The following is a 25352-nucleotide window of genomic DNA, read 5'->3' on the forward strand; positions in this document are numbered from 1 at the left end:
GAAGTGAGAACTATGAAACGCGTTTGACCTTGTCACCTTGCTGGCGTGTATGCCTTTTATGTATTCTCAAATAAAGGAGCTTTCTATTTTTAAGCTTTGGCCTGGCGGTACTTTATTCACTTTCACCCTTTTCAACTAACCCTTTTTGAGTGCGAGGATTCCGGCTGTTCTACTGATTTTTCTACTGAGGGAAAGAGGTGAAGTTCCCTGTATACATCCTATTTGCACCAGTCGGACCGGAACCTTTGTTTTGATCACAGCTCCCGTGGGGAGCGCTGAGCAGGTGAGACGGAGTAGTGCTGCAGCGACAGTGAAGACACAGCACAGTGAACGAGAGAGAGAGAGGTGAATGGAATTTTCCCATACACTGAGCGCCTACTAACGGAGTGTGGCTTTGTGTACACATGTCCTATATTTTATATATGAGAATACTCGGATAACACAGTTTACTAAAACCAATGGTCTGTGTCACCTATCCGTCAGTACTTTCATATATTCCATATACATTTAAGAACGGGCTATAAATGTCCATTGAAGTATATGTTGTATGTACTCATTCTGTTGGTTCCTTCTCCATAGGCGTAGTTAGGTCACATGGACTGGTCCAATTTTAGTGCAGTACATGTATGCACTTTTTTTATGAAACCTTTTCAGGTTCAGGTTGTTGCTGTCTACCAAACTGCTAATTTTTGCTGAATCGGCACCCGGCGAGGTGCGTGAATTAAACACCTTCTTTCTAAACTAAAAATTGTGTTGCTTCAATTACTTAATTAAAAGAGTGCTGAATCCCCAGTCTGTTTACACCAAAGCCACACTACTAGATAACACATAAATAAGTTATTGAAGTTATTAATAATGTTTATTATTATTATTATTATTATTATTAATAATAATAATAGTAATATGTTATTAATATATTAAATCTATGCTTCTGCAATAATGTAACTTCTTGAGAACTTGAAAAGTCTCATGCTTAGTTTATGCTCCAAGGACAAGTAAGGGTTTGAACTTTTTTTGTGTGTGTGAATAAGTATTTAATGGTTGACAGGTGACTACATATTTGCTTTTGATACATTAACGAGAAGAAAATGTACCTCTTGATTTACTTTTAGAATGTAGTGGTGCTCGGATCTCTTCATGTGAAATGTGCTGATCATTATTTTACAAAACAGTATGTTATCTATAAATAATCAGAAAATCTTGTGTTAGTGGGGTGTATTTATGTGTTTTGTTTATGATTAATTACCCAGCAGGTTTATGGTATAAGCGAGACTGGCATTCCAACAATAGTTGATTTAACCTAGAAGAATAGTAGCATTAACCTAGAAATATTATATAAATTGCATACAACATTTTACTATTTATGCTTACTTGTTTCATATCTTAATACACACTACTGTAATTATTTATGTAATTGTTATTTTTTTTTAAAAATCCCACTTTTCCCCCCTGAAAATGTGCCATTACTGTTTATCACCTAGATTGCGAGTTTTGCGTTCGTGTTTTAATGCTGAAAAAATGTCCATTTCAGCGTTAAAACAGCAACGCAACCATTACGAGTCTTGTCGGTATAGCTGTACCGCAAGCATTTTAGCCTGTAACGCAACATCAGTCCCGCACTCAAAAAAAATGACGTTCTTGTGTGGGATTTCCATAGCGCTGCCATTACAAGTTTTGCAGTGAGGCTAAAAAGCTTGTATTACAGCCTATACTGACACAATCTGTTTCGCAATCTGAGAGCAGTAGTTATGAGTTTTTGAGATAGACAAAAAGGGGACCAGCGACTCACGGTATCAATTTATTACTATTAAGTTACACACATACACAAAGTATTGCACTTACTAGAAGTAAGCCAAAATTGAGCCTTAATAAAAATTTATTTTGGATAGTTTCTTATACGCTCCCAAGGCTGCCGGTTCTCCAGGGCGTGTCACTGTGATGTCAAACGGATGGGGCTCAGATTTTAGCCCTCCTAATTCCTCTCAGTCCCAGATTCCTTTGCCTTGCTACGTTCTTCTCCTGCTCCTGAACGCGTTTCGTCCGCTCTAACAAGAATAGGTGATCAAGAGGGATGTGAGTTATAGGAGACACCTTGTGTCTGATGTGTCTTGCACATATCATGGAGACTCTGCAGCAGGTACTTTAGACAAACTTTCATTCAGCTACAACCACAAACCAATTTGCGTTATATTTCACCCTCCATAGCGCTGCCATGACAAGTTTTGAAACAGCCGCCTTGTGACATCAATGGGAAGCACGGGTTAGAAAAAAACCTAACACCTGCGATCGCGAAATGAAAAGCTCCCTAACGCAGCCCTATTGATATCTATGGGGAAAAAAAGTTACATTTAAACCTAACACCCTAACATAAACCCCACGTCTAAACACCCCTAATCTGCTGCCCCCGACATCGCCGACACCTACATAATGTTATTAATCCCTAATCTGCCGCTCCCGATATCGCCGCCACCGGATGAGATTTGATTTGAACAGCCAATAGAATTTCAAAAGCTCTCATCCTATTGGCTGTTTTGAACAGTCAATAGGATCTCAGTAACTCTCATCCTATTGACTGATTTGAATTTCCAAAATCAAATCATCCAATAGGAATACAAGGGACGCCATTTTGAAAAGGCTCCCTTGCATTGAAGATTCAGTATATGGCGGCGACCGTATGAAGAGGATGCTCCGCGCCGGATGTCTTAAGGATGGACCCGCTCCGCGCCACCAGGATAAAGATAGAAGATGCCACCGGGATGAAGATAGAAGATGCCTCCTGGATGAAGATGTAGCCGACTGGATGAAGATGGTGCTGTTGGGATGAAGATCCTTCAAGCGGGACTTCAGCAACTGTGAGTACCTAAAGAGGGGTTAGTGTTAGGTTTTTTTAAGGTTTTTTTGGGTGGGTTTTTTTTAGTTTAGGGTTTGGGCTTTTCTTAAAAGAGCTAAATGCCCTTTTCAGGGCAATGCAAAAGAGCTAAATGCCTTTTTAAGGGCAATGCCCATACAAATGCCCTATTCAGGGCAATCGGTAGATTAGGTTTTTGTTAGAGTTAGTTTTTTCTTATTTTGGGGGGTTGGTTGGGTGGTTGGTTTTACTGTTGGGGGAGTCTTTGTATTTTTTTTACAGGTAAAAGAGCTGTTTAACTTAGGGCAATGCCCTACAAAAGGCCCTTTTAGGGCTATTGGTAGTTTATAGTAGGCTAAAAAAAATTATTTTGAGTGGGCTTTTTTATTTTATAGGGCTATTAGATTAGGTATCATTCTTTTTTATTTTTGATAATTTCATTTGTTATTTTTCTTAATTTAGTGTTTGTTATTTTTTATAATTTAGTATTTTTTATTTTTGTAATTAGATACTTTGTAATTTTTATAGTAGTGTTAGGATTTTTTAATGTGTATGTTAGTTTTCTTTAATTGATAGTTAGTTTAATTTTAGTTTAATAGTTATATTAATTTAATTGTTAGTTTAAACTTATTTTTTTTAATTTGACAGGTAAGTTTTAAATTAATATAAGATAGGGAAATTGTAATTTTAATATAAAGTTAAGGGGGCGTTAGGTTTAGGGGTTACTTTTTAGCCTAACTGCAAAATTTTTAGCCTCAACTGGTGATGGCTGCGCTATGGAAATCCCATGAAAAAACGTAATTTTTATGAGTGCGGGACTGACATTGTGTTACAGGCTAAAAGGCTTGCGGTACAGCTAAAACTACAAGACTTGTAATGGCTGTGTTGCTGTTTTAACGCTGAAATTACCATTTTTTCAGCGTTAAAACACAAATGCACAGCTCGTAATCTACCTGTATATAATAAGCAAAGTAGTACTGGCAGGCAGCAGAAAGAACAAGGGAAAACATACACTTTGCACATAGAATCCTCATTTTGGCCTTAATAATAAAAGCATTGTCAGAGCTACGAAAAAGTGCTTTTTTGGATTCGCCAGTCTCGCAAGCCGTGAATCTGGTAATATATCGCTTTACGAAGAGCGGTGATGTGCCTTCCATAGGAAATAATGGGGATCGAAGTTTCAGCAATAGTCCACCAACATCAGTAGTAATCTCGGACTGTGCATTCACTAAAACAAAAATTAGTTTCTATGAAGTAACAGTTCAAATAATACATATTTAAATTATTGTTCACTGAGCGTGAGTTTACATATATGTTAAACAGCTGTGACAATGTCAACGCTCTGGTGGAAGACAATATGAATGTGAAAAGTTCCCTGGACTCCATTGCCCCAATATGCACTTGACCCCTTACCACTCATAAGGCTCTCAGAGAGATTAAAAGGAGAGGGTGTGCTCTTTAACAGATATGGAAGAAATCCTAGACAGTAGAAAATAAAAATAAATAAAAATATGTATTTTTATATAAAAAGAGCATTGGAATGTCAAGAATTTCTTTTCAAAACACATAAAAAAATTTTTTTTAAATGCATGTTTCAAGGTATTTAACTGGGATGGGCTCCAAAATGTATATATATGTGTACATAAGTGTATAAATGTGTGTTTATGAACATATATATGCTATAATTAGCACGCCACTTGCAATTTTGCCCTATATGTATTAAAAATGTTGCATCTAAAGTTGTTGAAATTGAGAGTGAACTTGACTGCAATTTCCTGTTAGGAGCTGTTTGATACTATAGTATTGTTCCCAGGGCCGCCATCAGGGGGTGACAGGGGTGACTCCTCTCAGGAGCCCAATGAGCCAGGGGGGCCCAATGAGGCAAGAACTAAAAAAAAAAGATTTTTTTTTTTTTTTTTTACATTTTGGCAGTCACCAGTGGGTACTACAGCAGAGTGCTAATTGATCATAGGAAATGTTATTACAAGTAGTAAAGTATTAGCATTTGAGAGGATTTCTTAGTGTGCACTAAACCACTATGCTCAGTGTGAGACAGACTTGGCACTTTGTACAGTGTGTGCCTGAGTCAGACGGCAGATCACTTTCATTTGAAGAGGAGGTAGGACTTACTTAGCAAATGTTTTTTATTTCTTTGTGCAATTTTGGATTGTAACTTTAGTGTGGTAGTAGTTGTATGGTGGGGCCAGGGGTCCATAAAAACATTTTTTTTTAGCAGCAGTGTATTTATGATTATTTATATATATATATATATTTATTTATATATATATATTACATTCCAGTTTACTGCCCCTTTATGCAAGAACTTTCCAGATGCAAGGAGGCATTTTATCTAAGATTTTTACATCTGCATAAAATTTTATACTCTCAGACTAAGATTGCTCAGTGTTTGAAATGAGACAGGTTAACTTAAAACTGTTCAGTTTACACTACAGCTGACTTAGTTTTGAAATACATACCAACAAGCCTAAATCCTGCATTTAACCAGATCTAATGGTATGAGTACCACAGCTTATGGTCCCACCAAGACCATATAGAGTACAGCATTTTCAAAATCCATAAGTACAGCTGACAGATGGGAAAATTTGTACACTATATTTGAAGTGGTGCTCTTGGTTGGGGAAAATGGGAAAAAAACAAACAAACATATGTCAACCTTTTAAAGGTACTTTTCTTCATCTAGCCATCTACCCAGCTAATTAATGTACAATTTTGAATTCACAGAATTATTTTTGTTTGCACATTTACAAATATGATTCTTTAAAAAGTGATCTCTTAATTTCTGCATTTTTTTTTCATCATGCATGTCACACACTGTTGATTTAGGGGATGCAAGATGCATAAATGTTTCCTCCTGTGAGTGTTTCTGTGGGTGTATGTGTTTATGTCTTTGTGCTTTGGTTTGTGTTTCTATGTGTATGTATTTTTTATCTGTGGGTCTCTCTGTGAGGGTGGGTGTGTATGTCTTTGTGCATTTTCTGTGGATGTCTGTGAGGGTGTGTGCATATGTCTTTGAGCTTTTTCTATGGGTGTTTCTGTGAGGGTGTTTGTGTGTATGTATATATGTATGTCTGTGTTTTCTGTGGATGTCTCAGTGAGGGTGTGTGTATGTATGTCTTTCTGTGTTTTTCATGTGGTTGTCTCTCTGTGTGTGTGTGTGTGTATGTCTTTGTGTGTTTTCTGTGGGTGTCTGGTGGGCAGACCTGCTTGTGCCTCTTCATTGCACAACATATAGCTGTGAAAAAAAAAATGCTGGGGGGAAAAAAATACAATTTTTTTTTTTAAAGTCAATAAAAAAATATATATTTTTGCCCATATGAGAGGTGAAGCACTGCCTCACCTGCCTCTAGTGACTGCACATCACTGCTGTGTGTGTATGTGTGTGTATATGTCTTTGTGTGTTTTCTGAGGCTGTCTCTGTCGGTGTTTCCTTGGGTGTATGTGCAAGTTTGAGTTTGTGTGTGTGTGTGTCCATTGTCTGTTCCTTTTTAGGACATTTTGACCTTACTACTAATTATTCACATCTTTCTACAGACTTTGAGACTAACAAGACCTTTCCGGAAGTAACCACTCCACCATTTAACCTTTAAATTATTGTTTAGGCAGTTCAGGGCCCTTCCGTTCAGCCACTGCATGCTGTTGTCATAATTTAGTTGCCATCTTCCTTTACAAAAAGATAATCAGAACTCCATATTTTGTTTTCTAAATCTCCTTTTTTTACAAAACTGTAGTTTACCTCATTACTTGTCAGGTCAATGTAAACAAGTGCTAAGTGTGTGTTTGTGTTTCTGTGTCTGAGTGTGTTTCTTTGCGTGTCTGCTAGAGTGTCTATATGTGAATCCTTATGTGAGAGTGTGTGTGTTTCAGTGTATGAGTGTGTCTGTGTGTATGTTACTACCTTTACAACATTTCCAAGTTTAACCCCTTAACGACCGAGGACGTGCAGGGTACGTCCTCAAAAAAAAAGCTGCTTTCCGGTTATTGCAGTGATGCCTCGATATGGAGGCATCCTGCAATAACCTTTTGAAGCCATCCGATGCAGAGAGAGCCACTCTGTGGCCCTCTCTGCACCGGAGATCGGTGGCTTCGTTGGTGGGTGGGAGCAGGACCGGGAGGTGGGTGGCGGCCATCGATGGCCATGGATGATGCGGAGGGGGGCGGGATCGTGGGCGGGGATGACAGGAGGCGCGCACAGATGCGCGCACGTGCACGGGGAGGCAGGGGCGGGCGCGTGCACAGGGAGGGAGCGGGTGGGAACCGCTACACTACAGAAATATTTTATGTAGAAGTGGGGAAAAAGGGGGATATTATTTACAATTTAGCAAGTTCGGTATGGCTGGTGGGGTGTTAGTCTGTGGGGGGGGAAGCTACACTACAGAAAAAAATAAAATAAAAATAATAAAACCCTTTTTTTTTGCTAACTGGGTACTTTCTGCCAGTACTTAAGATGGCGGGGACAATTGTGGGGTGGGGGAGGGAAGGCAGCTGTTTGGGAGGGATCAGGGGGTGTGATGTGTCAGGTGGGAGGCTGATCTCTACACTAAAACTAAAATTAACCCTGCAAGCTCCCTACAAACTACCTAATTAACCCCTTCACTGCTAGCCATAATACATGTGTGATGTGCAGCAGCATTTAGCGGCCTTCTTATTACCAAAAAGCAACACCAAAGCCATGTATGTCTGCTATTTCTGAACAAAGGGGATCCCAGAGAAGCATTTACAAACATTTGTGCCATAATTGCACAAGCTGTTTGTAAATAATTTCAGTGAGAAACCTAAAATTGTGAAAAATGTAACGTTTTTTTAAATTTGATCGCATTTGGCGGTGAAATGGTGGCATGAAATATACCAAAATGGGCCTAGATCAATACTTGGGGTTGTCTACTACACTACACTACAGCTAAAATTAACCCTAGAAGCTCCCTACATACGCCCTAATTAACCCATTCACTGCTGGGCATAATACACATGTGGTGCGCAGTGGCATTTAGCAGCCTTCTAATTACCAAAAAGCAACGCCAAAGCCATATATGTCTGCTATTTCTAAAGAAAGGGGATCCCAGAGAAGCATTTACAATCATTTATGCCATAATTGCAAAAGTTGTTTGTAAATAATTTCAGTGAGAAACCTAAAGTTTGTGAAAAAATTTGTGAAAAAGTGAACAATTTTCTTTATTTGATCGCATTTGGCGGTGAAATGGTGGCATGAAATATGCCAAAATGGGTCTAGATCAATACTTTGGGATGTCTTCTAAAAAAAAATATATACATGTCAATGGATATTCAGGGATTCCTGACAGATATCAGGGTTCCAATGTAACTAGCGCTAATTTTGATAAAAAATGGTTTGGAAATAGCAAAGTGCTACTTGTATTTATGGCCCTATAACTTACAAAAAAAGCAAAGAACATGTAAACATTGGGTATTTCTAAACTCAGGATAAAATTTTGAAACTATTTAGTATGGGTGTTTTTTGGTGGTTGTATATGTGTAACAGATTTTGGGGGTCAAAGTCAGAAAAAGTGTGTTTTTTTCCATTTTATCCTCATATTTTATATATTTTTTTTATAGTAAATGATAAGATATGATGAAAATAATGGTATCTTTAGAAAGTCCATTTAATGGCAAGAAAAACGGTATATAATATGTGTGGGTACAGTAAATGAGTAAGAGGAAAATTACAGCTAAACACAAACACCGCAAAAATTTAAAAATAGCCTTGGTCCCAAACGGACAGAAAATGGAAAAGTGCTGTCATTAAGGGGTTAAATAGACAATTAAGAATAAAGTGCATATACGTTTTAGTCACTTGGTCAAAAATTGCACATGTCAAAGGAGGGGGCCCTGATCAATGGTTGAGTCAGGGGCCCCAAAATTTCTAGTGGCGGCCCTGATTGTTCCTTCCTCTCTCAGCTCACTATTTTCCCTATGCTCCATAACCAGCTGTATTAGATGCATAGAGCTAGCTACTTAGGTACTAGGCACCACTGGATTTAACCTCTTAAGGACATATGATGGAATTTTTCCGTCATAAAACAATTGAGCAAACTGAAAGCTGTGTCCTTAAAGGGTTAATAGTACTAGCTGTGCAGAGTATGCTGCACAAAGCAATGAAGGAAACAAATTCCTGTTTACATTAGCTGAAATAAAGTGTAGGGACACAAAAATAAAGCAGAAGCCACCTCCCTACCCTGATGGATATGCTCTGTAGTTGGTTACAATGAAGATTATGATAGTTTTGGTAACTCTATAATCACAATTTTATTAAAGACAGGAGTCAAATATTTTGCTTTCCTTTCTTTACACAAAATCTCCAACACTACACCCACTAGAAAGAAGAAACAAGATAACATATCTCCCACCAATGAGGGCTTAGCATAACCAGGGATAGGTACAGACCTTAGTGAAGGACACCAAGGTACATTTGAAATGAAAAACTTTATTTTATAGTGCGTGGTGTTATTATACTGATGCAAAAACCGCAGATCCTATAACCAGCCCTCCTCTGGCTATACCCATGTGCCACTGTCACTTCTGTGACATTATATTGTGCAGGGTGTTATTATACTGATGCAGATACCACTGATCCTATAACCAGCCCTCCTCTGGCTATACCCATGTGCCAGTGTCACTACTGTATCATTATATTGTGCTGGGTGTTATTATACTGATGCAGATACCACTGATCCTATAACTACCCCTCCTCTGGCTATACCCATGAGCCAGTGTCACTACGGTGTCTTTGTATAGAGCTTGGTGTTATTATACTGATGCAGAGACCACTGATCCTATAACTACCCCTCCTCTGGCTATACCCATGAGCCAGTGTCACTACTGTGTCATTATTTAGTGCTGGGTGTTATTATTCTGATGCAGATACCACTGACCCTATAACCAGCCCTCCTCTGGCTATACCCATGTGCCAGTGTCACTACTGTGTCATTATATAGTGCTGGGTGTTATTATACTGATGAAGATACCACTGATCCTATAACCAGCCCTTGTCTGGCTAAACGCATGTGCCAGTCTCACTACTGTGTCTTTGTATACAGCTGGGTGTTATTATACTGATGCAGATGCCACTGATCCTATAACCAGCCTTACTCTGGCTATACCCATGTGCCAGTGTCACTACTGTGTCATTATATAGTGCTGGGTGTTATTATACTGATGCAGATACCACTGATCCTATAACCAGCCCTCCTCTGGCTATACCAATGTGCCAGTGTCACTACTGTGTTATATAGCGCTGGGTGTTATTATACTGATGCAGATGCCACTGATCCTATAACCAGCCTTCCTCTGGCTATACCCATGTGCCAGTGTCACTACTGTATCATTATATTGTGCTGGGTGTTATTATACTGATGCAGATACCACTGATCCTATAACTACCCCTCCTCTGGCTATACCCATGAGCCAGTGTCACTACGGTGTCTTTGTATAGAGCTTGGTGTTATTATACTGATGCAGAGACCACTGATCCTATAACTACCCCTCCTCTGGCTATACCCATGAGCCAGTGTCACTACTGTGTCATTATTTAGTGCTGGGTGTTATTATACTGATGCAGATACCACTGACCCTATAACCAGCCCTCCTCTGGCTATACCCATGTGCCAGTGTCACTACTGTGTCATTATATAGTGCTGGGTGTTATTATACTGATGAAGATACCACTGATCCTATAACCAGCCCTTGTCTGGCTAAACGCATGTGCCAGTCTCACTACTGTGTCTTTGTATACAGCTGGGTGTTATTATACTGATGCAGATGCCACTGATCCTATAACCAGCCTTACTCTGGCTATACCCATGTGCCAGTGTCACTACTGTGTCATTATATAGTGCTGGGTGTTATTATACTGATGCAGATACCACTGATCCTATAACCAGCCCTCCTCTGGCTATACCAATGTGCCAGTGTCACTACTGTGTTATATAGCGCTGGGTGTTATTATACTGATGCAGATGCCACTGATCCTATAACCAGCCTTCCTCTGGCTATACCCATGTGCCAGTGTCACTACTGTGTCATTATATAGTGCTGGGTGTTATTATACGGATGCAGATACCACTGATTCTATAACCAGCCCTCCTCTGGCTATACGGATGTGTCAGTGTCACTACTGTGTCTTTGTATAGAGCTGGGTGTTATTATACAGATGCAGATACACATCCAGTATTTCACTCAGGCTTTATTTATTCCATAACTTATCACTCAATATTGCTAGCAGTCTCTTGACAAGCCACTAACTTTATTCACACTACATTTTTTTTTTATTTCTATTATTTAATCAGAAAGTAAAGATATACTAAGGTTGTGACGGACACTGCAAGGATCCCTGAGCATAACATATATAAGAAATCTCTAAATTTCTCACTTCCTCTTTCTTTATGCGAACCGAAGAAGGAATCGCTGATGAACAGTCTGCCGGTTTGGGACTCTTGTCATAATAAAGGTGGAAAATGAATAGACCAACTAGAACAGAGCTGTCTTTAATAAAATTGTGACTATATGTTATCATAATTTTCATTTTATTGCAAGACAGGAGGCTCCTATTTTACATTTTGAAAGATTGTATCTAACAAAGAGAGAGCAGCGTAAAAATATAGGCTTAAAGTAGAATCTACAGAAAACTGTTTATTGGGACCAATCAGTAGCTATTAAAAGGACTTATAAAGAGCAACCTTGGAGAAAGGCGAAAGAGGCACCCCTTATTGAGTGAGATCCAAAAGAAGAATGCACCTGAGATACGGACCTAATACAGAGAACCCTTTGTGCCACTGTACATGACAAAAGGGTTGAACATACGCATTGAAAAGAGAGTCTAAATGAGAAGGGCAAAAGCTTGCTGTCCTAGCAGAATATTCCTAAATGCAGGACACAACACACTGTTTAGGTTCATCTAAGTGGCTGTTGAAAAGTTCTTAGTGCACCTTTTAACGATTAAAATGGACTGCAGAAGGGGAAAAGGTAAATCTGTCTATATTCAAGGCCTGGATATTGAAAATTCTACAAATATAATGGAGACATAAAAGTGTTGCTAATTTAGCCGAATTTTAGGGATGGGAGTTTGTTTGCAGGCCAGATCCTAAAAACCACAAACAATAAATTAATGTCCCTTTGGTATTGATATTTGGTTGCTGGTAGAGCCCGAAGACAAATACTATGCATGAAACAGCAAATTAGAGAATCTTTACCAACTGGTATGCCGTTAATTGGTATGTGACCCCCCAATGTAGTGGAACAAAACAAGTTTATTGTGGGATATGTTTTACTCTATTTAAATAGGGAAGCAAAAAAATTGCTCCCATTATTGGAGAGACTGACAAGGCCGAAAGGTAAGACTTTCTAGTTCCCGGGGTACTGAGACATCCCCGGAAACTCTGATATCTTCCAGGCCAGTAGTTGTAAACATTTTTCCATTACTAAAGGATGGGGATGCCATTGAGGTCCAGAAAGAGAGATGGTAAGGATGGTAGTAGAATGGGGGAGTTGAACCAACAGTTCGAAAGGGGCTGAAAACCATGGTTGGGTTGGCCAAAATCGGGTGATGACCACTATCTGAACCGGAAGTCTCTGAACATGGAAAATCACTCTAGCTATCATTGTGAATGGGGAAAAGACGTAAAACGAAAGACGTAAGCTCCTATCTATTGCCAGTCTTGGAGATCTGGGAGCCAGCTGAAATAGCGAGAAATCTAATTATTGGTATGTAAAGTGAATAGGTGCAGTTAGAGAGAATCCAGGAGATTGCAAAGGTGAAGAAATACCTGCCTGTTCAGTCTGCAATTACTTGCATCCCTTCAGTAGCTGGAAAACCAGTCCTCTACGACATTGGACTGTCCTGGTAGATATTTGGTCAACACTGAAATCTTGCGATCAAAGCAAAACTGGTAGAACTGTTTTGTCAAATTCTAAAATTACAGCCAGATAATTTATATGAAGTCTGGATTCTTCTGCAGTCCATCTGTCTCCTGTTGATTGAAAATCACAAGGGGTCTGCATCCTAAAAGACTGGCGTAGGAGTCAATGATGAAATGGCTTGTCAATTCCACGCCTCCATGTTGTGAAGCTAGCATGACATATCCTGTCTAACCTCTGGGGAAAGACTAATAATTTGCGAGTAAGAGCGATTGTGGTGGAGGGAGGATTATTTCAGCTGCTGCATTGCCCAATTATATGTATATATATATATATATATATATATATATACTGTATATATACATACATACATATATTTAGACATGTATATGATATATATCCATTATAGCCCTTTCCATTCAAATACCTTGTCATATACTAAACCATATACTTTTTAACCCTTATAATGCAAAAAGCAAAAAAAAGGCTATGGGCCAGATTACAAGTGGAGCTCTAAATATTGCTTTTGTGAAATCATATTTGCGCTCATTTGAGTAATACCATTGCACGCTGATGTACGCTGGTATTACAAGTTGAGAGCAATGCAAACACGAGCTTGTATTTGCATTGCTGGGAAGCATTTTGCTCACAAGAGCATGCTCCCATTGGATAAAAAAGGGAGCCTCGTTCTCATTCTGTGAGACACGGCATGAGAACTAGCGCAAGAAAAGGGGGTAAGTCACGCAGCAGTGGCAGCAAATTGTAAATATATATGTGTATGACTATATACATATATACTTATGTGTTAATATGTGTAAATACACATTAACACATAAATATATATGCATATAAGCATATACATATATATTTACAGGGAACACACAGGCCATAGACCTCAGTGTAAAGGCACTTTTCAGTGCGTTTTTTTTCTAACACCCCAAAGCCGCCGAGCAGTTTTTTTGTTTTGTTTTTTTTTAAGAATACTAACACTTAAGTTTGGTGGCATTTGGGGGACATTTATAAAATTAACCAGATATCTGATTGCTTATTAATTTTATAAGCGTTAATTGCTACTGTAAGCTCGTGGTAGAAATAACCAGCCACTTGTAATGGCTGGTTATTTATTGCATGCCCGCAAACGGGCAAATTTGCCCATTTGCGGGTGCGTGATAAATTAGCGCTCCTCTAGCCTATATCGTTCACAACAGTTAGCTTGCCACTTGAAATCTAACCCATACACTGCAAAAATACTTTTTAAATCATTCTTTTTTCAAATATTGTACTTTGTACTGTTTTCAATGTGACAAAAAATGAAACACTCAGGGCCAGATTCCTGCGCTAGCAGTTAGGCTCAATCAATATCGAGTTTTACATGCAACTGTACTTCATATATTGTAGACATGCAACTGTACGTCATATATTGTAGACATGGTACTGTACTTTATATATTATAGACATGGAACTGTACTTCATATATTAAAGACATGTTACTGTACTTCATATATTGTAGACATGCAACTGTTCGTCATATATTGTAGACATGCTACGTACTTCATATATTGTAGACATGCAACTGTACTTCATATATTGTAGACATGCAACTGTTCGTCATATATTGTAGACATGCAACTGTACTTTATATATTGTAGACATGCAAATGTACTTCATATATTGAAGGCATGCTACTGTACTTCATATATTGTAGACATTTTACTGTACGTCATATATTGTAGACCTGCTATTGTACTTCATACAGTGAAGCCATGCTACTGTATTTCATATATTGTAGACATGCAACTGTACTTCATATATTGAAGTACAACTGTACGTCATATATTGTAGACTTGCTACTGTACTTCATATATTGTAGACCTGCTACAGTACTTCATATATTATAGACATGCAACTGTACATCATATATTATAGACATGCATGTGTACTACATATACTGTAGACATCCTACTGTACTTCATATATTGTAGACCTGCACCTGTACTTCATATATTATAGACATGCAACTGTACTTCATATTTTATAGACATGCTACTGTACTTCATATATTGTAGACATGCTACTGTAATTCGTATATTATAGACATGCAACTGTACATCATATATTGTAGACATGCAACTGTACTTCATATATTGTAGACATGCCACTGTTTCTCATATATTGTAGACATGTTACTGTACTTCATATATTAAAGACATGCATGATGCTACTGTACTATATATTGTAGACCTGCTACTGTACTTCATATATTATAGACATGCAACTGCTCTTCATATATTGAAGACATACTACTGTACTTCATATATTGTAGACATGCAACTGTACGTCATATATTGTAGACATGTTACTGTACTTCATATATTGTAGACCTGCTACTGTACTTCATATATTTAAGACATGCAACTGTATGTCATATATTGTAGACCTGCTACTGTACTTCATATATTAAAGACATGCATGATGCTACTGTACTATATATTGTAGACCTGCTACTGTACTTCATATATTATAGACATGCAACTTCTCTTCATATATTGAAGACATGCTACTGTGCTTCATATATTGTAGACATGCAACTGTACGTCATATATTGTAGACATGTTACTGTACTTCATATATTGTAGACCTGCTACTGTACTTCATATATTTAAGACATGCAACTGTATGTCATATATTGTAGACCTGCTACTGTACTTCATATAGTGAAGCCATGCTACTGTACTTCATATATTGTAGACATGCAACTGTACTTCATATATTAAAGACATGCAACTGTACTTCATATATTGTAGACATTCAACTGTACGTCATATATTGTAGACCTGCTACTGTACTTCATATATTATAGACATGCTACAGTACTTCATATATTGTAGACATGCTACAGTACTTCATATATTGTAGACCTGCTACTGTACTTCATATAGTATAGATATGCAACTGTACTTCATATATTGTAGACCTGCTACTGTACTTCATATAGTATAGATATGCAACTGTACTTCATATATTGTAGACCTGCTACTGTATTTCATATATTGTAGACATGCTACTGTACTTCATATATTGATCCTGTGCTTCTTTCTTCCCACAGCTACACTTTAACATATTATTTTTATAATTTACATTTGATAAATTAGCTTAAAATATATAATAATTTTACAAGTTCCCCATCTGGACACACGTAACAAATACAAGGTAATCTGACCACCTTTTCAGTAGTCTGTTGTCTTATATCACAGGCAAGAACCCAAGAAGTACTATACAAACTAATTGTTTATCTGCTACCCATTTTAAAGATGCACGCATCTGTGCCGTTTTTATGAGGTGTAGTGTTGCAAGATCTGATTTTCTCATCTGGGTTATCATCCCGTTCATTTTGATAACAAGGTTGTTGATTATGTATTGAGCTGTGATATTGCTTATTAAGGAATGACAATATGCAGATCTTACATTTAACTTGACCATTATTGTGTATCTTCAGCCGCCATGTTCCTGCTGTGTGCAGTGAAGGTGCCAGATGCTGTTTCTGACATGTTAACCTCTGAGTTCCAACATCCAGAGGCAGGACAGAGGTTAAACGCCATCCTCAAGTTCCACACACTCTGGAGGTTCAGATACCAGGTTTGGCCCAGGATGGAGGAAGGAGCCCAACAAATCTACAAGGTGGTAATACTTATTAAGTGGTGTGGTTTCCTGAAACTTCCTGACAAAATATCCCTAATAGCCATGACCATTTTATCTCTGCAATAGATCCCTCCACCAAGTATTAATTTCACCCTGCCTTCTCCAATTCTGGGTATGCCTTCTGTTCCAATGTTTGACCCTCCCTGGGTTCCACAGAGCAGTGGAAGTGTCCAGGATCCAATCAATGAGGACCAGTCTGTGAGTAGAATTGTCAAATATCCTTTTACCAGAAGATGTCATTCTGTTCCCTGCTCTTACTTTGTCAACGTCAGAACTTTGAGACACCATTTCCTTTAAAATCTTTAAACATATACACTGATCACATTTTGTGCATATGATCTTTAAAGAGCAGACCATATCTAAAATTCCCATAAACAATACAACAGTACAACAGTTTTCTTTTTATTCTTAACCTTTTTGGTGATAAAAAAGGTCTATATTTTTACATGTATATTGTATACCTTCTGTGGAGCATTTTGAGCACTAATAGTATTTGGCTAGAGACCTTAAGATCCTAAGTTCCTCTTACCAATCATGTGCCCCCAGAAATCGTTCTCTGCTCGGGCTGTGTCTCGTTCCCACCAGCGTGCTGAACACATTCTCAAAAACCTTCAACAGGACGAGGAAAAGAAGCGTTTGGGCAGAGAGGCCAGTTTGATCACCGCTATCCCCGTCACTCAGGAGGCCTGCTATGAGCCTACTTGTTCCCCTAACTCTGAGCAGGAGGAGGAAGGTGTGCTATAGGATAAGTAGACTGCCATAGTGGGGAAGCTTTGATTGCTTGGGTTCAGAAGACTGTACCTCTATTTTATCTTTTGAAATTTTATTGAAGAAGAAATCTAATAAGTATTACAGAGATTTATAATAGTTCATTTTTTTATCATGTATTTAGAAGAGAAAGATGTAATAAAGTTTAAAAAAAACAAATGTAGCTTTAAATGCCTCCAAAACTGTATTTTTGGAAATGTGGATATTAGAAAATTGAGGGAGATCCTAAATATATATCTTTCTGGATCTGTACAATAAAATTGATACCACGTTACCTAATGAATATTGACATTTGTGCTAGTCAAAATAAACATATGTCTAGCTGAATTAATGTTTGATGCTTTTATAATTTACTTGAAGAAAATAGTAAAGTGTATATTTAATATATTATATATGATATTATTTTGTTTTTATGTGTAACATCCTTTAAATGTATTTCTTTTTAAAGACACAATGAGTCCACGGATTTCATCCTTACTTGTGGGATTACGCCTCCTGGTCAGCAGGAGGGGGCCAAGAGCACCACAGCAGAGCTGTATATATAGATCCTCCCTTCGCTCCCAATCCAGTCATTCTCTTTGCCTACGTTAGTGATAGGAGATGGCAAAGTGAGGTGTTAGTTTTTGATTCTTCAATTAAGAGTTTTTTTATTTTTAAAACAGTACCAGAGTGTGCTGTTTTGTTTAGGGTGTAGCCGTAGTCCATATCACTCTCTACAGAAGAGCATTTGGTGGCTTTAGAGCAATGGGAACTGGTGGGACATAATTCTCACTGCGCCTCCCATATTGTTATGCTGCCCTTCTCAGGATGACCTAAGCGATATCTAACTCAGGTCCCATCTGTTTCCACAGGGTTATGGGAGGGAGAGGACCTCCTACATCTGTTGGAGCTGTCTTGCTGTCAGACAGCATTACGGTAAGTGCAGTTTCTAGTGATTCTGGGGCACACTTAGTTAAACTCAGAGTGGACTCTGCACGGGTAATTTATTACTTTGTTTTTCTGGGATGAAACTCCTCAAGTGGAAGGGGTTTCCCATGATGACAGCATGTGTACAAAGGCACTGGGCTAAAGCTAAGGGACAGTATCAGTCATATTTTATTATTATAAATTCCCGGTACGATATGTATAAAGAGTGACGCCCACGATGGGCGGGGCTTCTGTTTGCACGCTTCCTAGATGTTGCGCAGTTTACATTGACACTTGTTCCGGTTTTAGTCAGAAGGTTAAAGACTAGGAACACATCTACTGCGTATTTCTACTACTCTTGAGCAGTGCGCTGAACCGCATGGTTAAAAAAGCAGGCGGTTGTTAGCGCTCTGTAGCCCGACCAGACATATTCCTGAAGAGAGGTCTGGGGACTGGCGGCAGGTAGGTGCCTGAGCTTAGCTGTTGAGGTGTGAGGTGTCTGAATGGGGCAAATGGTTTGTTTTTCAGTCCTAAACTGCTCAGAAATTAAACGTCTTTTTTTCAGCACAGAACAGTAAAGAAAAACGTCTACGTTTAATTTTTAAAGACACGGGCCCCTATTTTTCAAGGTCTGTCGGACCTGATCACAAGAGCTGCTGGTGCAACGCCGCCCCCTGCAGACTCGTGGCCAATGGGCCGCCAGCAGGGGGGTGTCAATCAACCCGATCGTACTTGATCAGGTTGATTTCCGGCGATGTCTGTCCGCCTGCTCAGAGCAGGCAGACAGGTTATGGAGCAGCGGTCTTTGTGACCGCTGCTTCATAACTGCAGGCTCACCAGAAACACGGGGCATTAAGCTCCATTCGGAGCTTGAGACATATGCCCCACAGTGTTCAAAGTGTAATAAAATCAATAGCACTGTATTATACATTTATGTACTTATTTTTGCATTACTCTTCTCTCATTCAGTATGAGAGTCTGAGTGGTACATTTAAAGGGCCCGTATCATTTAAAGGGCCAGTCTGAAATTATAGGAATATTTCAAAATTTCAAGATATTTGTTTACTGAATTTCCTGACCTGTTATATACAATGGATTTAGAAAATGTTACTTGCGCAATGTGTTTGGATGCTTCTGTGGAACCTCCTGTTCCTTTTTGTACCTCATGTATTGAGAGGGCTTTAAGCTATAAAGATAAAAATGTTCATGATAAAAAATTGTCAGTGGCGGATGCCTCTTAAGAGTCTAACAATGAGAGTCAGGGTATGCCACAGCTTTCTCCCCAAACGTCCCAGCCTTTATCGCCCGCCCAAGCAGTGCCCTATACTTCGCATCAAGTTTCTGCTGCAGTTACATTAAGAGATATAGCTGCTGTTATGTCTTCTACACTTTCTGAGGCTTTATCAGCCTTTCCTATACTTCAAGGCAAACGTAAAAGGAAGGACAACTATGTGGTTAACAAAGTGTCTGATGCTCTGGTGGCAGCCTCTGACGTACCCTCCCAGGGATCAGAGATAGAGGGTATGGAGGCTCTATCGGAAGGTGAAATTTCAGACTCAGGGAGTTCCTTACCTTTGACTGATTCAGAAGTCTCTTTCCGGTTTAAACTAGAACACCTCCGTCTGTTACTAAGGGAGGTTTTAGTGACTTTGGACGACTGTGATTCTGCAGGAGTGGTCGTTCCTGAGAAATTGAGTAAGTTAGATAGATACTTAGAGGTACCTTCTTACTCAGAGGTTTTTCCAGTTCCCAAGCGAATTTCGGAGATTATTGCTAAGGAATGGGAGAGACCTTGTATTCCCTTCTCTCCTTCTCCTATTTTCAAGAAAATGTTCCCAATTGCGGATGCTGTCAAGGAAACTTGGCAATCGGTCCCTAAGGTGGAAGGGACTATTTCCACCTTGGCTAAACAAACTACTATTCCTATTGAGGATAGTTGTGCTTTCAAGGACCCCATGGATAAGAAATTGGAGGGTCTATTGAAAAAGATATATGTTCACCAAGGTTTACTACTACAACTTGCCGCATGCATTGTTACAGTAACCAGTACAATTATTGGTTTGATGCTCTTGCGGAGTCTCTTAACACTGAGACTTCTTTGGAAGAAATCCAGGATCGGATTAAAGCTTTAAAAATAGCAAACTCTTTCATAACAGACGCTTCCCTGCAAATTACTAAATTAGCATCTAAAAGTTCCGTTTTTTCTATTCTAGCCCGCAGAACTTTATGGTTGAAACCTTGGTCTGCGGATGTATCATCCAAATCTAAGCTTTTGGCAATTCTCTATAAGGGAAAGACCTTGTTTGGACCTGGATTGAAGGAAATTACTGCTGACATCACGGGAGGCAAGGGTCATTTCCTTCCTCAAAACAAAAGAAATAAACAGAAGTGACAACAGAGTAATTTTCGTTCCTTTCGAAATTTCAAGGGAAATTCTTTTGTTTCCTCTTCTAAACAGGAAGGAAACTATTCGCAATCCAAGTTAACTTGGAAACCCAACAACTCTTGGAACAAGGGTAAACAATCCAAGAGACCTGCCGCTGATTCCAAGTCAGCATGAAGGGTTTGCCCCCCGATCCGGGACCAGATCTGGTAGGGGGCAGACTCTCCTTCTTCATTCAAGCTTGGATACGAGATGTTCAGGATCCCTGGGCTATAGAAATAGTGTCTCAGGGATACAAACTGGAGTTCAGAAATTCTTCCCACCGAGGAAGATTTCTTCTTTCAAGATTATCTGCAGACCAGATAAAAATAGAGGCGTTCTTACATTGTGTAAGAGACCTCTCTTCCATGGGAGTAATTTGTCCCATTCGTTCCAATACAGGAACAGGGGTTTTATTCAAATCTGTTTGTTGTCCCAAAAAAGGAGGGAACTTTCAGACCTATCTTAGACCTCAAGAGTCTAAACAAGTTTCTCAGAGTTCCATCTTTCAAGATGGAAACTATTCGTACCATTCTTCCATTGATCCAGGAGGGTCAATTTATGACGACAGTGGATCTAAAGGATGCATATCTTCATGTTCCTATCCACAGAGATCATCACAAGTTCCTGAGGTTTGCCTTTCTGGACAAACATTTTCAGTTTGTGGCTCTCCCTTTCGGTCTGGCCACGGCACCCAGAATTTTCACAAAGGTTCTGGGGTCTCTACTGGCGGTTCTAAGACCGCGGGGCGTTGCGGTGGCGCCTTATCTGGACGATATTCTAATCCAGGCGTCATTTTATCAGCTAACAAGGTCCCATACCGACATTGTGCTTTCCTTCCTGAGAACTCACGGGTGGAAGGTAAATCTGGAAAAGAGTTTGTTAATTCCTCAGACAAGGGTACCCTTCCTGGGGACTCTAATCGACTCTATATCCATGAGAATTTTTCTGACAGAGGTCAGAAAGTCAAAGATTCTGAATACATGTTGAGCCCTTCAGTCCACTCCTCGGCCGTCAGTGGCTCAGTCCATGGAGTTAATCGGATTGATGGTGGCGGCAATGGACATCATACCGTTTGCTCGGTTTCATCTCAGGCCTCTTCAGCTAAGTATGCTCAGGCAGTGGAATAGAGATTATACAGATTTGTCTCCTCGAATAACCCTAGATCAGGAGACGAGGGGCTCTCTTCAATGGTGGTTGTCTCTAGATCATCTATCCCAGGGGACATGCTTTCACAGACCTTCATGGGTGATTGTGACAATGGATGCCAGCCTTTTAGGATGGGGAGCAGTCTGGGGCTCTTTAAAGGCTCAGGGAGTATGGACTCAGGCAGAGTCTCTCCTTCCCATCAACATTCTAGAGCTGAGGGAGATCTTCAATGCGCTTCGGGCCTGGCCTCAGTTGGCTTCAGCTCAATTCATCAGATTCCAGTCAGACAACATAACGATGGTGGCTTACATCAATCATCAGGGAGGAACAAGGAGTTCCTTAGCGATGACTGAAATAGCCAAGATAATCCAGTGTCATCTGTCAGCGATCCACATCCCAGGGGTGGACAACTGGGAGGCAGATTTTCTGAGCAGGCAGACTTTTCATCCAGGAGAGTGGGAACTCCATCCAGAAATATTCTCCAACCTGATTCTCAGATGGGGTCGGCCAGAGTTGGATCTCATGACATCTCGTCAGAATACCAAGCTTCCGAGATACGGGTCCAGGGACCCCCAGGCCGAGCTGATAGATGCCTTGGCAGTTCCTTGGTCCTTCAGCCTAGCATATCTATTCCCCCCATTTGCGTTCCTTCCCCGGGTTATTGCTCGAATCAAACAGGAGAGGGCATCAGTGATCCTCATTGCTCCTGCGTGACCTCGCAGGATTTGGTATGCCGATCTGGTGGACATGTCATCTCTGCCACCTTGGAAGTTTCCATTGAGGAGGGACCTTCTCATTCAGGTTCCCTTCCTTCACCCAAATCTAGTTTCTCTGCAGCTGACTGCTTGGAGATTGAACGCTTAATCTTATCCAAGCGAGGGTTCTCTGATTCGGTCATAGATACCTTAATTCAGGCGCGTAAGCCGGTAACTAGGAAGATTTACCATAAGATATGGCACAAATATCTTTATTGGTGTGAATCCAAGGGCTACTCATGGAGTAGAGTTAGGATTCCCAGGATTTTGTCCTTTCTTCAAGAGGGATTGGAGAAGGGGTTATCGGCAAGTTCCCTAAAGGGTCAGATCTCTGCCTTATCTATTTTGTTGCACAAGCGTCTGGCAGATGTACCAGATATTCAATCTTTTTATCAGGCTTTGACTAGAATCAGGCCTGTGTTTAAAACAATTGCTCCTCCATGGAGTTTGAATTTAGTTCTTAAAGTTCTTCAAATGGTTCCGTTTGAACCTATGCATTCCATAGATATTAAGTTATTATCTTGGAACGTTTTGTTTCTTGTTGCCATTTCTTCTCGAAGAGTGTCTGAGCTTTCGGCATTACAATATAATTCTCCTTACCTTATTTTTCATTCGGATAAGGTGGTTTTACGTACTAAACTTGGTTTTCTTCCTAAAGTTGTTTCAGACAAGAACATTAATCAGGAGATTGTTGTTCCTTCTTTGTGTCCTAATCCTTCTTCTCAGAAGGAATGACTGTTACATAATTTTGACATAGTCCGTGCTTTAAAATCTTACTTACAAGCGACTAAGGACTTTCATCAATCGTCTTCTTTATTTGTCATTTTTTCAGGGAAACGTAAGGGTCAGAAAGCTATGGCTACCTCTCTTTCTTTTTGGCTGAAGAGTATCCTCTGTTTTGCATATGAGACTGATGACAGCAGCCTCCTGAAAAAATTACGGCTCATTCCACTAGGGCTATTGCTTCCTCATGGGCATTCAAAAATTATGCTTCTGTTGAACAGATTTGCAAGGCTGCAACTTGGTCCTCTCTTCACACTTTTTCTAAATTTTACAAATTTGATACCTTTGCCTCGACTGAGGCTGTTTTTGGGAGAAAGGTTCTTCAAGAAGTGGTGCCTTCCGTTTAGATTTCCTGTCTTGTCCCTCCCTTATCATCCGTGTAGTATAGCTTTGGTATTGTATCCCACAAGTAAGGATGAAATCCGTGGACTCATCGTGTCTTTAAAAAGAAAAGAAAATTCATGCTTACCTGATAAATTTGTTTCTTTTTAGACACGATGAGTCCACGGCCCGCCCTGTTCTATGAGACAGGTTATTTTTTGTTAAACTTCAGACACCTCTGCACCTTGGCTTTTCCTTTCTCTTCCTAACTTCGGTCGAATGACTGGATTTGGAGGGAAGGGAGGAGCTATATATACAGCTCTGCTGTGGTGCTCTTTGCCTCCTCCTGCTGACCAGGAGGCGTAATCCCACAAGTAAGGATGAAATCCGTGGACTAATCATGACTAAAAAGAAACACATTTATCAGGTAAGCATACATTTTCTTTTTTTAACTCTAATTAAAAAAAAAAAAGTCTTTATGACCCCTTTAATGAAAAGATTGGACAATCTTGTCTAAATTACATTGCTTGTTTTTTAAATCGCTATTAAATTCACTCCATAATTTTGTTCATGTAATTTATAATAAGCATTTTCGAACTGAAGCTGAATCTAGCTAGTGGAGTAGGTTTCATTTCCCTCATTGTGTTTGCCAGTAGAAGAAGCCTCCAATCTGAACTCCCGCCGCCTGTCAGTGAGCCCTTCTTGCACCTCCAGCACTTCACATAGGAACTATTCTTTCCGTCGTGGCTCTGTGTGGTCTATACGATCAGCTGTGAGTGCAGAAGGTAAGTTTTTATATAAGTTATTATATGTTGGTGCAACTTAAATCTTGTTTAAAGTGAATATTATGAAGTGCTTTGTGCTATTATGGAAAAACACGTCATGCAGATCAATATGAAGCCTTAATCTATTGGCTGCAGAGAGGGATGGAATACATTTTATAGCAAAGCAGTTATCTCTTATAGATGTGCAGTTAAAGCTATTGTAGTCTTATACAACTGTGTTTCCTTTAATCAACCTGGTCAACAATATCTTATAGAATGAAGGGAGTTGGTGGATATTTCCACTGATTCTACCTCCCAAGCTATCGGCTAGATTAAGAGTTTTGCATTATGAGTAAAAAAGCAGTGTTAAGGCTTATAACGCTGTTTTTTACTACCGCTGCTATTACGAGTCTTGTAGGTACAGCTGTCCCGCACACTTTTTTGGCCATACTGCAAATTAACTTACGCAATTTTCGTAAAGGGACTTTTTTCAATGGGACTTCCATTGCGCCGGTATTACAAGCTTTTTTTGGAGGCCAAAAAGTGAGCGGTACAGCCTATCCCGCAAGATTCGAAACGCATTCTAAAGTCAGTAGTTATGAGTTTTACACTACAGAGCTGAAAAACTCATAACTAAAGTGTTACAAAGTACACTAACACCCATAAACTACCTATTAACCCCTAAACCGAGGCCCTCCCGCATCGCAAACACTAAACTAAAATTGTTAACACCTAATCTGCCGCTCCGGACATCGCTGCCACTATAATAAACATATTAACCCCTAAACCGCCGCACTCCCGCCTCGCAAACACTATTTAAATATTATTAACCCCTAATCTGCCTCCCCTAACATAGCCGCCACCTACCTACATTTATTAACCCCTAATCTGCCACCCCAACGTCGCCGCCACTATATTAAATTTATTAACCCCTAAACCTGTCTAACCCTAACCCTAACACCCCTAACTTAAATATAATTAAAATAAATCTAAATAAAAATTCCTATCATTAAACTAAATTCCTATTTAAAACTAAATATTTACCTATAAAA

General features: G+C 39.5%; 1 protein-coding gene across 1 annotated transcript in view; it reads left to right on the forward strand.

The window, feature by feature from the left end:
• UNC80 (unc-80 homolog, NALCN channel complex subunit) overlaps positions 1 to 25352 on the forward strand; it is a 353943-nt gene that overhangs the window by 172751 nt on the left and 155840 nt on the right. Inside the window, exons 34-37 of the mRNA XM_053713382.1 lie at positions 16230 to 16411; positions 16499 to 16630; positions 16979 to 17165; positions 24190 to 24321. Coding sequence (XP_053569357.1) covers positions 16230 to 16411; positions 16499 to 16630; positions 16979 to 17165; positions 24190 to 24321 — 633 coding nt within the window. The remainder of the gene's footprint in view (positions 1 to 16229; positions 16412 to 16498; positions 16631 to 16978; positions 17166 to 24189; positions 24322 to 25352) is intronic.

The sequence above is a fragment of the Bombina bombina genome, chromosome 1, assembly GCF_027579735.1.
Source record: "Bombina bombina isolate aBomBom1 chromosome 1, aBomBom1.pri, whole genome shotgun sequence".
NCBI lineage: Eukaryota > Metazoa > Chordata > Amphibia > Anura > Bombinatoridae > Bombina > Bombina bombina.